This window comes from Marmota marmota, unplaced genomic scaffold (assembly GCF_001458135.2).
Source record: "Marmota marmota marmota unplaced genomic scaffold, marMar, whole genome shotgun sequence".
NCBI lineage: Eukaryota > Metazoa > Chordata > Mammalia > Rodentia > Sciuridae > Marmota > Marmota marmota.
The window spans coordinates 13,977,592-13,992,095 of NW_026000272.1; the positions used below are offsets into that span (position 1 = coordinate 13,977,592).

At 42.6% G+C, this 14,504-nt stretch overlaps 1 protein-coding gene across 8 annotated transcripts in view; it reads right to left on the reverse strand.

Moving 5' to 3' along the window:
- Window positions 1-1,614: 1,614 nt before the first annotated feature.
- Window positions 1,615-14,504, reverse strand: part of Fhl1 (four and a half LIM domains 1) — a 76,556-nt gene continuing 63,666 nt past the window's right edge. Inside the window, exons 1-7 of one of the 8 annotated variants that reach the window (XM_048797031.1) lie at window positions 13,355-13,430; window positions 5,651-5,832; window positions 4,602-4,776; window positions 3,833-4,002; window positions 3,148-3,334; window positions 2,444-2,643; window positions 1,615-2,044 (exon numbers count right to left, since the gene is read on the reverse strand). In XM_048797031.1, the coding sequence (XP_048652988.1) occupies window positions 1,961-2,044; window positions 2,444-2,643; window positions 3,148-3,334; window positions 3,833-4,002; window positions 4,602-4,776; window positions 5,651-5,832; window positions 13,355-13,421 (1,065 nt within the window). In that variant the 5' untranslated portion in view covers window positions 13,422-13,430 and the 3' untranslated portion in view covers window positions 1,615-1,960. Of the gene's footprint in view, window positions 2,045-2,443; window positions 2,644-3,147; window positions 3,335-3,832; window positions 4,003-4,601; window positions 4,777-5,650; window positions 5,833-7,384; window positions 7,482-13,085; window positions 13,227-13,354; window positions 13,431-14,504 lie in introns of those variants that run through there. The other 7 variants (XM_015498042.2, XM_015498039.2, XM_048797032.1 and 4 more) reach the window with 7 other exon arrangements.

Below are 14,504 nucleotides of genomic sequence, written 5' to 3' on the forward strand. Positions count from 1 at the left end.
AGACATGGGCCCAAACCTCATGGAGGAAACTGGGTCTCATTAAAGTAGACAGCAGAGATTATGCAGTTGGGCTACAGTAGTGCTCAGCATGGATCATGGCCTCCAGAGGGCCCAAGAAGAAAGGAGCCAAGAGGAAGATCCTTCTGAAACAATCAGGGACCATGATTACTTCTCAGTGACATGCCTCATCTGGGATTGCCTCCCCACCCCACTCACACCACCCTGGCCAAATAGAATCAACTCATCCTTTTTAAGAGATGCAAACCTGGGGCATACTATTTTGGGGTCAGAGTGGTCACTAGGTTTTATTTTTTAACTAGATCAAAGTGGCATTATAGGCTTGTTTATAATCTATGTTCAGAGTAATTGCACTGAGCTGAGGAAAATCTCTCAGAAGAAGTTACTTGGATTTCCAGTTTAGTACTATCAGGTTATAGTGCTTCCTCTGTGCAGAATTGAAAGACAGGAGGCAAGTTCTTTCTATGCTGCTTTATTTCTGTAAGGATACACTGAAATGTTAGATGATAATATCTAATGACAAAATGTAGAAATGAGGCATTGGCTTCTATAACCACTTCTACAAGAATGTTAATATGTATTGTCATTACATTTTACTTTTGATATTGTCTCATTATACTATGTAATATAATAATGAAGAATACAGTAAGTAGGTGATCCTGCATTTCAGGGAAGCAGGAGGTGGCAATCTGGTTCCGCTGGTAAGGACGGTGGCCTCCCCACTCCCCCAGAGATCCAGCTAAACTCTTAAGGAAAAGTCTTAGTAATCACAAGAGAAGGGACTTTGCAGTCCTCTTGAACACACGGACAAAGAGCAGACAACTACTATGTTACAAGGAATTCAACTTGTCACGGTTTTGAAATGTCACAACCACACTGATGACAGCCCTGGCGCCTGCTCAGCTACCCCTCTAGAGTTTTATAGTCACTTTTGTAGGATGACTCTCAAAACTGCAAGTATGTCTGAGGGGGCTCAAATATTGTCATGCAAGTTTCCAAACCCATAAACTATTTTACTATTAATTAAAACAAAAATATCATTAATTAAAAAATATAAAAAGGACAGCAGGGTTAGTTTTGATAAGCTTCCATAAGTACTCGCTGTGACACTGTTGCTCTGAAACAGGCTCGTTTTCTCAGGCCTGTTTACACTTCCCAAATCACCTGTATGTTCCATGTTTTAAAGTAGGAACACTCAGAAAACATGCCACACCAGGAAATCCAATGTTAGTATGGGGAAAGGTCAGGTGAGAATTACCATTAAGTTCAAATGTTAATTTTCTGGAAATTCTTGTTAGTCAAGTGAAAGCACAAAAGAACAGAAGTCAGAATTTTGATGAAAAAGTTACACCATGCATTCCAGCAAGTTCTTTTTCTGCTCACAGAATAGAGTGAGCAGTGAGTTGGAGCAGCCGCTGCAACTCTTGCATGTCATGTCACTACATGGTGGGTCCCAGCTGAGCCACAAAAGATAACTCAGTGGGGGCTTTATCACGTATGCTTCTTGCTTACATCACGAAGGAGCTAAATGGTTAGCACTTTTCTGCTCTATGATAAACATGCAGAAGAGTCAATCTATCTAAGTTTTTGTTTTTCTGTTTTGTTTTTTTTTTTGTTTTTGTTTTGTTTTGTTTTTTCATTGCAGCCATAGAGTAATGAGCTTTGCTGCAAGGTTGCTTTTTGCTAAATCCTAACATGATCACTGTGTGCCCTTATGTGACAAATACTGTAAAATGGGAGAAAAGACAGAAGGAGCAACTTTAAAGAGGTGAAAGGCCACTCTTCCCCTACAGATGGTGTTGGGCAGAGAGGGCAAGGACACAAAGAACATGATGCAAATTCCATTTTACAGGACAGGGGCCCCTGTCGATTTACAACTTTTTGGCACAGTCAGGGCAATACACTTGCTCCCCATGAAAAACAAAGCGCTTGTTGGCAAGATTCACGGAGCATTTTTTGCAGTGGAAGCAGTAGTCGTGCCAGGATTGTCCTTCATAGGCCACCACACTGGAGCCTTTACCAAACCCTGTGGAAAAACAAAAGAAAACGAGAGAGACAGCTGAATGAATACAGGTGAGGAAGCTGCGGTTCAGAGATAAAATGATGACTTGCCCCATTCACAGAGCCGACAAGCACGCAGAGTCAGTGTCTGGCCTGCTCCCAGCCCCCCACCACTCCACCGCGCACTGGCCCCACGCCGCTGCAACCCTGCTACGGCTCTCAAGGACCTGAGAAAATGCCGGAGCTCAGCCAAAGGCTTTCCTGATTTAAAGAACCCACATTCCCATGCCACTGCTATCGCCCTGTGACGCGCACCGCACCGGACCTCCCAGCATAATCAGTTTCTTTTGATTTAGGTCAGGGCCATGGCATCAAAGTGGCCACCAGGAGGCAAACTTGGGCTGTTTGTGGGGTGTGCACTTACCGGGCCTCGAGGAGCTGCTAAGCTTCGATTTTTTCTATAAAGAACCACCACCCACGAGGGACAAGTCCTCTCTCCACCCGGATGCCTGCCCCGGAGGTTGGCGCTGGGAAACAGGGTGAGAGGCAAGCGTTTCCCGTGGCACACTGGGGGCTTCCTAGCTTTAGAGACTGGGTGGCTCACTCTTGACACAGTCCTTTTCCCTGAGGATGGCAAAAGTCTTCTCAAATGTACATTTCAAGGCTCCCCCGGGAGATGGGATAATTGGAGGCAGGGGAAAGGGCCCGGGGCACGTGGATCGCGGCCGCGAGATGAGGAATGAAGTGATTAGCTTTGCTTCTGATCGCAAAAAAATAAAAAAATAAAAAAAAATAAAAAAATAAACCCTGCCAGCAGGTACCTCTGCGCTAGCCTTCAACTATGGGGTGTCCCCATCCCAGGTTATTACTCCGGCCTCCCTGGTCCTCNTGTGAACTCCTGGCCTGGTTAGCTATTCAGCAGTATTCAGGAAGTGTTCTGTATTGCAAATGCTAACCTGACCTGGGGGAGAATCCAAACTATTGTGGGACCTTTGGGAGCATAGTGGCAGGGGCAGAAGGGCATTCTTTGGGGCCTTTGTGGATGAAACCGACGACATAGGAAAATGAGAGATGGTTACCATGCGTAAAACCTAGCCTGGCAGACTTAGCAAGGACTCTTTAGCCTACCAGTGATGGGGTTCTTGCATCCAGCACACTTCTTGGCCACAAAGTTCTTGTAGCAATCCACGCAGTAATACTGGTCCTCCACAGCGGTGAAACGCTGCCCAGCCAGCTTCTTAGAGCAGGTAACACACACAAAGCACTCGGCATGCCAGGGCTGATCCTGGTAAGTGATTCCTCCAGTTGTGATGGCCTAGACCAGGGGGTGTAGCACCGGATTCAGATTCAACAACCATTTTGTTGAATGACTACAACATGCCAGGCACTGTGCTGGGCGCTTTGGTATACATAATCTCCTTCAATCTTCACAACAGCCATGGGAGGCAGGTGCTATTATTATCCCCAATTTACAGATGAAGACACCAAGGCCCAGAGAAGGCAAGCCCCTCTGTGAGATTCCACAACAATTAAGCAGCAAAAGCAGGCCTCTGGAGCCAGGGCTTCCCTGGCTCAGAGCACAGTGCCAGCCGCCGTGCCACACCACCACAGTGAGTGCACACACGGGGAGCCTGACTTGGTCATGGCACTATTTTCTCATCCCACAGTCTCCTCATCTGCAAAATGGGCATAATAATTCCTACGTCACAGGGCTGTCATGAGGATGGAATGGGATAGTGTGTGTGCAAGTGCTCGCAAACTGTGAAACACTTCTAGAAACAAAGGTCAGTGCAGAATTCCCTTGACGACATACCTTCTTGCACTTGACGCAGTGCTTGGCAAACTTGGTCTCATGGCAAGTCACGCAGTAGAAGTCTTCCCCTTTAGGGAAGAAGCTTCCAGTCCCGATGACTTGCTTGCAGCTGCTGCAAGTGAAGCAGTCCTTGTGCCAGACGGTTCCCTTGTACTCCACATTCTGGTCTCCTGCAGGGAGAAGCAACCGGATAGCCCCACTGACAGGCACTGCAGGGGGCTGCATCCACTCATCTCCCCTCCTCTGGGCCCTACAGAGGTGAGGGGATGCAGGCCCTGCAGTCACTGGCCTCACGCCTCCAACTAGCCTACTGGTGTGCTACTTGCAGTTGTGCCAACCCAGGATTTTGTCATGAGTAGGGACCCCAGCAGTATTAATTTAGGATGAGATGCCTGAATGCCCAGTCCCCCGCCTCTACCCCCTACATGGACTTAGAGGTTCAACAGGGGGCTGCCACATCCAGAATTACACCCCAGAAAGAAACATGCTTTGATCACTTACTACACCCAAATGAGAAAGCGCTACATACTTTTCACTTCATTCTCTTGCCACAAGCTGTTCTTGCCAGTGTTCTTTAGTCTCCGAGTGTGTGCGTGTGTGCGAGCATATATGTGTACGCATATATACGTGTATGTATATGTGTACATATATATGCTAAAATCTCAAAGCAGCTCACAGCAACGTTAGCCCCACCGTGACAAGCAAGCCCGAATCACGCCTGCCCTCAGGGCCTCCTCCCTGGCAGCCCAGGGTGGGAGAGAGATAGTACCTGCCACAATGGCCTTGAAGCACCCTTTGCACTTGGGGGAGTCCTCCCGAGTGACACACTTGTTGCAAAAGATCTTGCTCTCCTTGGACACGAAGGTCTCATTGGCCAAGGGGTGAAGGCACTTGGCACACCGGAAGCAGGTGTCGTGCCAGTAGCGGTTCTTGTAGTGCACCTCCTAGAAACAAAGCAGAGTGGGGCAGGCCACTGTGAGGGGTGTCAGGGGCAATGGAAGCAGCCTCCTATCAAGGCCACTTTCCCCAGGACTGACTGACTACTGAGATGCTGCAGTCCCCTATGCCTTGGGGATGCCCTGGGGTAAGTATTCGTATCAGTAGCAAGAGAAACACTGAGGTGAGGATGAAAACCTCACATTTCCTGAAATACAGAGGGTGCAGGTTGAGCAGTCCTAATCACAGAATCTGAAATTCAAAATGCTCCAAAATCTGAAACTTTTTGAGAGATAACACGATGCCTCAAGTGGAAAATTCCACGCCTGACTTCATTTGCCGGGGGGCGTCAAAACCCAGGCACACGGCACAGTTTATTCAGTGACCCCAAGGGGAAAAAAGATCTTCAGAGCCCCTTCCTCTGCAATGCACACAGTAAGCTGCATGTACACAATTATTTAAAAATTTGTATAAAATTACCTTCAGGTTATGTGTGCAGGATGTATATGAAATTTTGTATCTAGACTTGGGTCCCATCCCCAAGATACTCATCATGGGTATATAAACATGGGTATGTAAATATTCTAAAATCCAAAAAATATCTAAACTCTGAAACACTTCTGCTCCCAAGCATTTCAGATAAGGGAGACTCAACCTGTACAACCAAAAGAGCTAGCAAGGGCCTTGGCATCCCTCTAGTCCAAGGCACATTTTAAACATCTCAGGACACCAGGAACAGTCTCAGGGACTGGAGAGGCCATCTCAAGGTCTCAAGATGGCTACCCTTGATGAGAACTCACAAAGAAAGCTATTGTCACAGCTGCAGGAAAAGTACACTCCAAAGCCCAATCTGTCCTGCTCACACATGGGGATGATCATTACCTTGGAGTCAGCACCAATGGGCTTGCGGCATTCCACACAGGTGTTGGCGCAGAACTTGTCAAAACACTTCAGGCAGCAGTTGTGGCCATCCTTCTCCACGTACTTCTTCCCCTGCAAGGGGTCCCTGCAGTAGTGGCAGTCGAACTTCTCAGCCATAGTGCCCACCCTATAGCTGGAGGGACCTGTGGAGGCAAGCCAGCAGAACAAATGACCAATGGAAGAGCTAGGGCACTCTACAGAAGAGGGTCCTAGAAACATCGGTGCACTACTGTGTGACCAATAAAACCCTCTGAGTCCGTGGGATCTGGAGACCAAGGCCCAGCTTCCTCTGGGAACCGGAGCCCAGCTTCCACTGGAGACTGACTGGCCATCTGGTGCCAAGGCAGCAGATACTTCACTATGATTCCCAAGAAGAAAGTGCTCTGAGTGGAACTCCCCTGAGTGCCAGAGGCCAAGGGCCAGCAACTCCCTGGGGAGATGGCAGAAATCCCTGCTGGGACATACCACTATGCTGACTCTCATAGGAAACTGGGGAGGATAAGGGGATCAGAGCTTCTGCTGGCTGGGATTACCACACAGGGATTTTGGAAGATGAGGTCATAGTGAGCAGTGAATCTGAGAGATTGAGGAGTGTGATGGAGCAGAGAGGAGGAAGAAATAGTTTCACACAAAAAAGAGAAGCAGGCATACTATGTGCACACAGCAGCTTCTTGGGGGAGATGCCCACACTGGCAGCCCGGTCCACAGGAGGAGACAGGGGCCAGGCCCTATGCTCCAAGGACTGCCCTGGTTACCATATTACAAGACAGAAGCCTCCCTGCCAGCTGTTGCCCCTTTCCCCATCACTTTCTAGGTAGAAAAAAGTATTCTCTGCAGGCCTTACTATCTTCCTATCTGTCCAATTCTATTTGTCGTGAACAATACTTAACTGCTAACTCTGTACCATACTAGGTACAGAAGTTCCTCAAGAATTCATTTTAATTTACTTGAAATCTGGCAGAAATGTTTGTAGTCCCTGAATAGATCCCTAAAACTTTTACCCCTGACAGCTTACTGACTTTTGAGGCCTGAGCAATAGGGCCACAAAGTATTTATCAAAATGGCATTCTTGACAGGCACCAGCATGTTTCGCAACTGAATAATTTTGTCATAGTGATATGTGGTTTTGTGACATACCAAAATCAAATCCCCTATGGTCAAGCAAGTGAGAATCAGTATATTCACTAAAGTATATTCACCAATTGGGACAACTGCTGTTTAAAACACTGCAAGTTTAAAATACAATGTGGAAAAAATGACTTTTTACAAAGGTTTTAGCTGATTATTCCAAGAATCTCAGAAGTCCCTTCTCATGAACAGCCTCCACTTATTCCCCCAGCCCTGCCATGGCCAGCCCGTAGCCCTAGACAACAGGCCAGAACAATCCTGAGCACTTCCAAAGCCTTTTGTGGCCCCTTTGCCAAATCATTTTCTAAGGAATTTTGTGCCCGGGAAAGTACCAAATTATAAGTTTCTATTAGCTCTCAATTTCTTTACACATATGCTAATTTTTCCTCTCCTTCTGAAAAAAGAAATCTGTACAAGTAAATCAAGAGCAATTATCTAATCTATGCAAGGAACACTAGAACTCAGAGTATTTTATTTCAAACTATCCACATACATGGTTATCAAGCATCCCAAGTATAATTTAAAGAGAAAGGAAGGAAAATAAATGAGCAGTTGCCTGCTACTCACCGCAGCTCTCCCATCAACTGAATGGCCCCAGACTCCCACTTTGGGTTCCATTCCCAGGTTTTTTTTTTATACAACCACATGTCCAAGTTGTTTGGATCATGTTGCCAGTGGCAACCAAACAGCAGAGAGTGAGCTAAGGAAACCACACCCTGTGTCTGGGAACCAGCCTGGGTCCAGGCTGTTGAACTCTCACTCAGACCCCAGTAAGTCTCTGCAGCCAACCTCCAAACAAGGGAAACTGGGTCACTGAACACACACAACACCTTCTGCCTCATAGGGACATACATCCAGGCCCCCTCATCTCCAGAGAGCTGGCATGCGAAGTAAATGAGTGACATTCTTGTGTAAGGACAGTTGCTTGGACAGGTGTGTCACAGTGAAAAGACAAGAGAATGGTTCTTACTTACATATTTCCCTAAAAGGAATATGGAGATGTTCCCTTGTGTGACTGGATTAGAAACAAAATGTACACACACAGTGAACCCAGGGCCAATCTCCTTGAACTATGCATTGTTTATGTAAGACAGCTGTTCAACTGTCTGTGGCTCCATGCCTAGAGACAAAAGTACCTGTCACTGTGACAGCATGTGGAAAAATCACTCTCCCTCATCCACTCTCATTGGTCTTTCCCATGTCATGAGATTCTTGTCTTCCCTTTGCCACATTGAAACTGTGCTCTCAACAAAGATTTGCTTTCTTGTTAAGAAGCTGACTAGTGAGACCAAATAAATCTCCAGTATGAGTAAATGCCAGGAAATTAAATTATCAGTGGCTCCTAGGTGCCATTTGGCAGAAAAACAGATTTTGTAAGATTAGCCAGCAATGGCTTCCTACACGGCTAGGAAGCATGACTGGGCTCGCCTTTCAGAGACTATCTTCTTGGACTATATCTGAAAGTCCCTCTTGCTCCCTTACTGACGCCTCTATTAAGAATACAACTTTGAACCTGCTCATTTTAGACTCGTTTAATGTCTATCAAAACAGAAATTGGATTCCAAACATTTCTACATTAAGGTACCATGCACAACCCCACTTAAGGGGAGTCCTACCTTTTGGTAATTTCAGAATCCTAGCTTTATGGTATATAAGTATCAGCATCATACAATAGAAAAAGAAATGCTAGGTGCTGGGGTTGTGGCTCAGCGGTTGAGTGCTCGCCTTGTACATGCAAGACCCTGGGTTTGATCCTCAGCACCACATAAAAATAAATGAACAAAATAAAGGTATAAAAAAGAAAAAACATCTTTTAAAAAAAGAAAAATAAATGCTAAAAAACAAAGAATTTCATTTAGAGTTATCTAGAAGTTTTCAAGAGAAGGAAAACTGCAATAGGAGTCACAACACCAAAGATATAACTGCCAAGCCTTTCTCACTTTAAAAGCAAATGCTTTCTGTATTATTCCCAGTGCCAAGGTCTTCAGTGCTTACTTTCATAGTTTTAGAACACAACTCACTCAGTTTCTAGGCACCCCAATGATGAAATAATCCATGGCTCACCAATGAACAAGGAAGTACAAAAGTGTGTTGAAAACATCAGTCAAGGAAGCACAGTATTATTCCTATATAACAGGGTCTTAAACCAATCAAAAGTAACAATAAACGAGTCAATCTCAAGTTAAAGGTACCAATAAGAGGAGCCTCATTTGTTGGCATTTTGAATCCTGGCTGTTCTCCAAGTGTGAGAAATTTAGGGTCATATGGCATAATGAATCTTAATACTATGTATAGTTATAATGCACCAATGGGAAAAAATAAGAAATCCAGGCTCACTTGATATTCCCACCAAACTCTGTATCCAGATAGACATAAAGATTTCCAAAGCATAATTTAGAATTCATTTTGACAGTTGTCTTAAGTCATTTTTATGTGTGTGGAAACATTTATTAATCAAGATAAAACAGGCACTTCTAGGAATGTTGGCTTTATTGCCTAATAAGTAAGTAGCCTAGAAATACCTAAAGTATGTTACCAATGTCTATGTCAAATTCATGAACTTTAGTACTTTTTGTTTTTAAAAGAAATCTTAAGTAGAACTTTGGGAAACATGAATTAGCTTACCTCATGTATTTCTTTTTGATCATTTGGTATGAAATTATTTCAAACCCTCACACAACGAGTTTAGGGTGAATCTGAAGTAATAGCTATTCCTACTGGCAGGATAGCTACCACACTAAAACTTTCCATAAAGGAGGGGATAAAGTGTACAAGATCAAAATGTTTTGCTAGGAATTATCTTCAAAGGGGTCCACAACTCTAAGAACCCAGCTGATAAATGACAATGCTGACAGAAAAGTTCCTAAAGGACAGAATATCCCAAGTGGTGGGCACCATCAGTGTCTGGGACACAGTTCAGCTTTAGCTTCATAGAGAAAAGTCTGCACTCCCCCCCCTTAGCCTTTATTAGACATGCTCAGAGAAGAAAGAAATACTATGATTACATTTCAGCTTCTTCAGGGCTCTATTTATTCTTATTCAATTGACAAATTCTTAGTTACTTTTTTCTAGGGAATAATTTTTATCCCCTTAGCAATTTCTACATACGTGAAATGTGAAGCCTTTTAACTTTTTAGAAGGCAGTTAGAAATGTGGCTAGGTGATCAAATTTTAGATACCAATTCCAAAAATGGCAGGTTTTCTTTTTATCCTTCTTCTTTCAAAACACACATCATTCTTCACTTTAAAATTTTTTCCTGAAGAGAAAAAATTTGTTATCTACATCCAACATGCTAAAAGGTGTCTACACAAACCTTAATATTGCAATAAAGTTTAAGATTTCAATTTAATCATGTATGTATATGAGTAATATAATATTGCAAATTTGGGGTTTTTTTTTTTTACTATAAACCTCTCATTAGAAAAGCTCCAGTCTGTCTTTTATATGTATTTTCCCAGGTGTTTCTTACTAACATTTTTTTTCTTCTTGCGCAAGTGGCTCAAAATAAGACTATTGAAGGAAAAAGTGAGTATTATGACTAGGTAGTGTTTTTCTAACCATTCCTTTCCCTGAATGCTATAATGTACAGTATCAACAATGAACAACAACCAAAATGGAAAAAAAAAATCAGGTTATTTCTGGTCTGTTGATGGCTAAGTCCAACATACCAGCACAACAGTGACTCCATGTATAAATAAATGTTGGCTTCCAGAGAACATTTGACAAATGGAAGGAGCCTCAGCTGATGAATAGGACACTTGTTGTCACAGACTTGCTAATGCACCTGGAGGTGTCATCAAACATTTGGGAATAAATACCCAAATAGCTACAAGGAGCTGGAGCTCGTGAGTCATGGCTGAAAAGTGATCTTTCATAGACTCTCACAGAAAAATCAGAAAGTATTTTTCCCTTAAAAACAACATGTACAGGGTGATTCTATATTATTAGTATGCTGCATTTAGAAAAAAAAAATCCCCTTTGGGTCACCGATACCTAGAGAACACCATTTTAGATTGTATCTGGTGTCAGGAGGGTTGAATATAGATCATTAAATTAAAAGTTATGTGCCACTGGGCTTGCAACAGGCCAGATTCTACCCTAGTACCATTTTGTCAATATATGAGGTTTATCTTAATGTTGTACATACTACTCGCAGCATATCCCATCTTTCATATAAGAAAAAAGCGATCACAACCTGGCAGCAATAGAACATGTGTTTTTAGTTTACCCAGTTGTAGACAGTCATTTGGTGGTCATTAAAAGTACAAAACGTTCAGTTCACCCTCAACCAAATCTTTTGACTACCATTTTTCATTGATTTTAAGAGGACAATCCAGTTTGATTGCTCCCCTCTCACCCCACTCTCTCATTTTCCAGCCCTTCTCTGAGAAAGGACTAGTGGGTATGTGCAGCCCACTGGTCAGTGACTGGTAAAGGGACCTAATGGCTATATAATATGGCCAATGATCTTATTTCCCTTTCTAGACCCCATTCTGGCCTTGATTTCAAATGCCAAAGGGTAAAAAAAATCAATCTACGTTATTTTGCAGTGTTCAGGGTCCCTGAAATGTTCTCTTAGTGTGTGGATTTGCTCACAATAAATTCTGATCCAATGATCTGAACCTCTATTTTTGTCCATCTGAAGCACATTTCAGTGTAACACTAATTTTCCTTCTGTGAGGACTTATCTTCCTTTCATGGACCTAGTTATTCTCTGCATTCATGGAACAATGAACCTAATGAAATATAAAATGCTATTTATTGATTTTAAAAATCTTCTAAAAGATTTTTAGAAGGACAGATCCCAGATTCAGATAATCAAAAATAACATGATTTGGTGTAATTTAAAACCCAAGATTGGGCATGCCATAAATATTTCACCTTTTAAACTTATTTTCCTATCTGTCACTTAATTAGTAAATAAAATGGAAAGTCACTCTACAGTTAATGTGCATTCAAGGTCCATCATAACAACAGGGACAGCTGCCCAATTTGTCTACACCCAGAGAATGCAAATGTTGGTCAATAACCACATTCTTGGGCATGCAGTACCATGTTTTTAAAACAGTTTCTAGGGATTGGGGGGAAATACCAAACACCTTCTGAACACTGTCTCTATTAATTAAAGTAATGAATTCCATTGCAGCATATATGCTTTAAAAACCAAAAGGATTACCATTGTTGAAATACTGACAGACATTTACAAGTTTTCAAAAATAATTTTCCCCAAACATTACCACAATAATTACTTTGGCCCTTAACCTGAAAGCTGGGAGACAGGACAAAGTGCTTGTTTTCTTCCCAACTGTCTTACTTCACCAGCTCCAGGGCAGAGGGCAACATGAACAACTGCCACATTCCTGGCCTTGGGGGAGAGACACAGGGAGCAGGCTAACTTCACAAAACTGGGCTTCTGTCCTTTAGCCCCTATTCCATGGGTTTCTTGTTTTTGGCAAAGGGCTTTCATAATGCCAGATTACAAAACAAGAGGATGAGTTGTGTGGTCATCATAGACTAAGGGACCCAAAACTTCAACCTTTTTTCCAAAAAGAAAAACTAATGACCTATTTGTCATATCAGAAGAATCTGTAGTTATTTCTTTAGGAACATTAAAAATATTATTCAGGGCTGGGGCTGTGGCTCAGTGGTACAGCACTCACCTAGCACATGTGAGGCACCTCAGCACCACATAAACAAAATAAATAAAATAAACGTATTGTGTCCATCTACAACTAAAAAAAATATTTAATTTTTTTTTAAATCTTGTTCTGAAAAAGGGAAGATGTGGTAAGTCACTATTGACTTTTGTAGTTACAAATATCCCTCCTTGAACAACCAATAAAAAAAATAAAAACAAATATCCCTCCTTCTTCTCCATGTTCATTTTATCTTTTTCCAACACTTTAAGTTATATTTCAAACACAGTCAAGATGAAGAGTTATATATTATAAATAACCAAATACTAAATAACCAGTCTCCCCTCTTTTCTCATAATCTCTTATAGTTTCATAAGACATCCTGAAAATGTAAAATATCATCACTTATATTTTTAAACATCACTCAAATGGCTAATTCTATTTGAGTAATAATCTTTTGTCTTTGAAACAGTATGAGAGGGCAAGCACAAAACAGATAAAAACTATGATTTGTGTACTATTTCAATAAGACTAAAATCATTTAATTGAAAGTTATCTTTTAGGCAAATAATGAGTTCATTGCCCTAACAAAATTGTGCTCAAGAGAAAAGAAAGAACATGAGGTTTTTACCTGAGTGTCTATGAGAAGCCATGGCTTAAAGACCAAGTTCAGCAGCAGCACCTAGATCAGTCTTCCCTCAATCCCAGCTGATAGGACTGTGGCTCATTTGCGAACATACATTTAAGGGGAAGCGGCTCACAAAAATAACCAAGAGCAGATGTCCCACCCCTCCTCAGAGATCACAACCTTAATCCCACTAGAAAATTCTTAACCATTTTAGGTGATCCAAGGGAGAAGAATAGGACCCAGTAAAAATACCAAACGCTACATATAAATACCTGTGGGGCGACTCAGCATCCAAATTAGCTTCAGAGCCAGAGAGGCCACATAGAAAGTCATCCCCATACCGGAATAAAATTTGGACTCAGCTCTGACATAGCTTAACGCTGAGCCAACCTTATTAATCTACTTTATATGCCTCAAGAGCTTGCATTTGGCCCTATAAATAATGCGTTTTTGTGCTGTTAATGATAAAAGTAACTAAGTGATAGACTTTTGTTACCAGTGTAATTAAAGAGGATTAGACACTACGACTACAGAGATTAAGGGTATTATAAATGCTTATTAACTCTATGCCCTCCTTGGTATGTACCAGAGATCAGCAGACAGCCGAAGAGAACAATTCTAGCCACCCTATCTCCCCAACATGAGATAGAAGAAGACAGAATGGGGATGCACATGCATATCCCTGCTACACACACAAAGAAGACTGTCCCACCTACTCAAATCTCTCGCTTTTTATTGTCACTGGACTATAAATGTAAAAGCATGAATGAAAATAAAGACATGAAACCTTACATGTTATAATGACTCCACAGACCATCAACTGGCTAGAGACTGGCCAATCAGACAGGAATTTTAGCAAAAGCCTCCAAGTCCCTCCAGGACCCCCTACCAGCCACTCCTCTGCCCTCATCCCCAGACCCCTGGCACTGGTACACTCTTCACTGGCCTTCTCACTATTCCTTGCACCTTCTTGGTACAGAACATCTCCTGGTTGCTCCTCTAACCACTACAAGTCTTTGCCCCAAGCCACTGTCAACAGAGTCTCCTGTGACCACCCTTAAGGTTCAAATTGCAACTTCGCTCCCTGCCAACATACTCCTTCCCTTTCTTCTGCAAGTTCTTGTCCACACAATAATTTTCCGCAACTCCTTCTTGCCCTTCTAACACAGCAGGCATCACACTCATCTCTCTCACTTGTCTGATTCGCCCCTCTGCACCAAGAGAGCAGAGACTTGGTGGTGGTGTTCACTGCTGTGGCCCCAATACCTACAACATAGTGCAGCTCCCAGGAGGCTTTCAAAAACCATTTGTTGGAAAAATCAAACAAAAGAAGCCAACAAGTGTCAAGTAACCCTCCAAAAACATAAGTGCTACCAAGAATCCTTAAAGTGGCTTTGGCTACTAAACTTCAAGGATAACAAG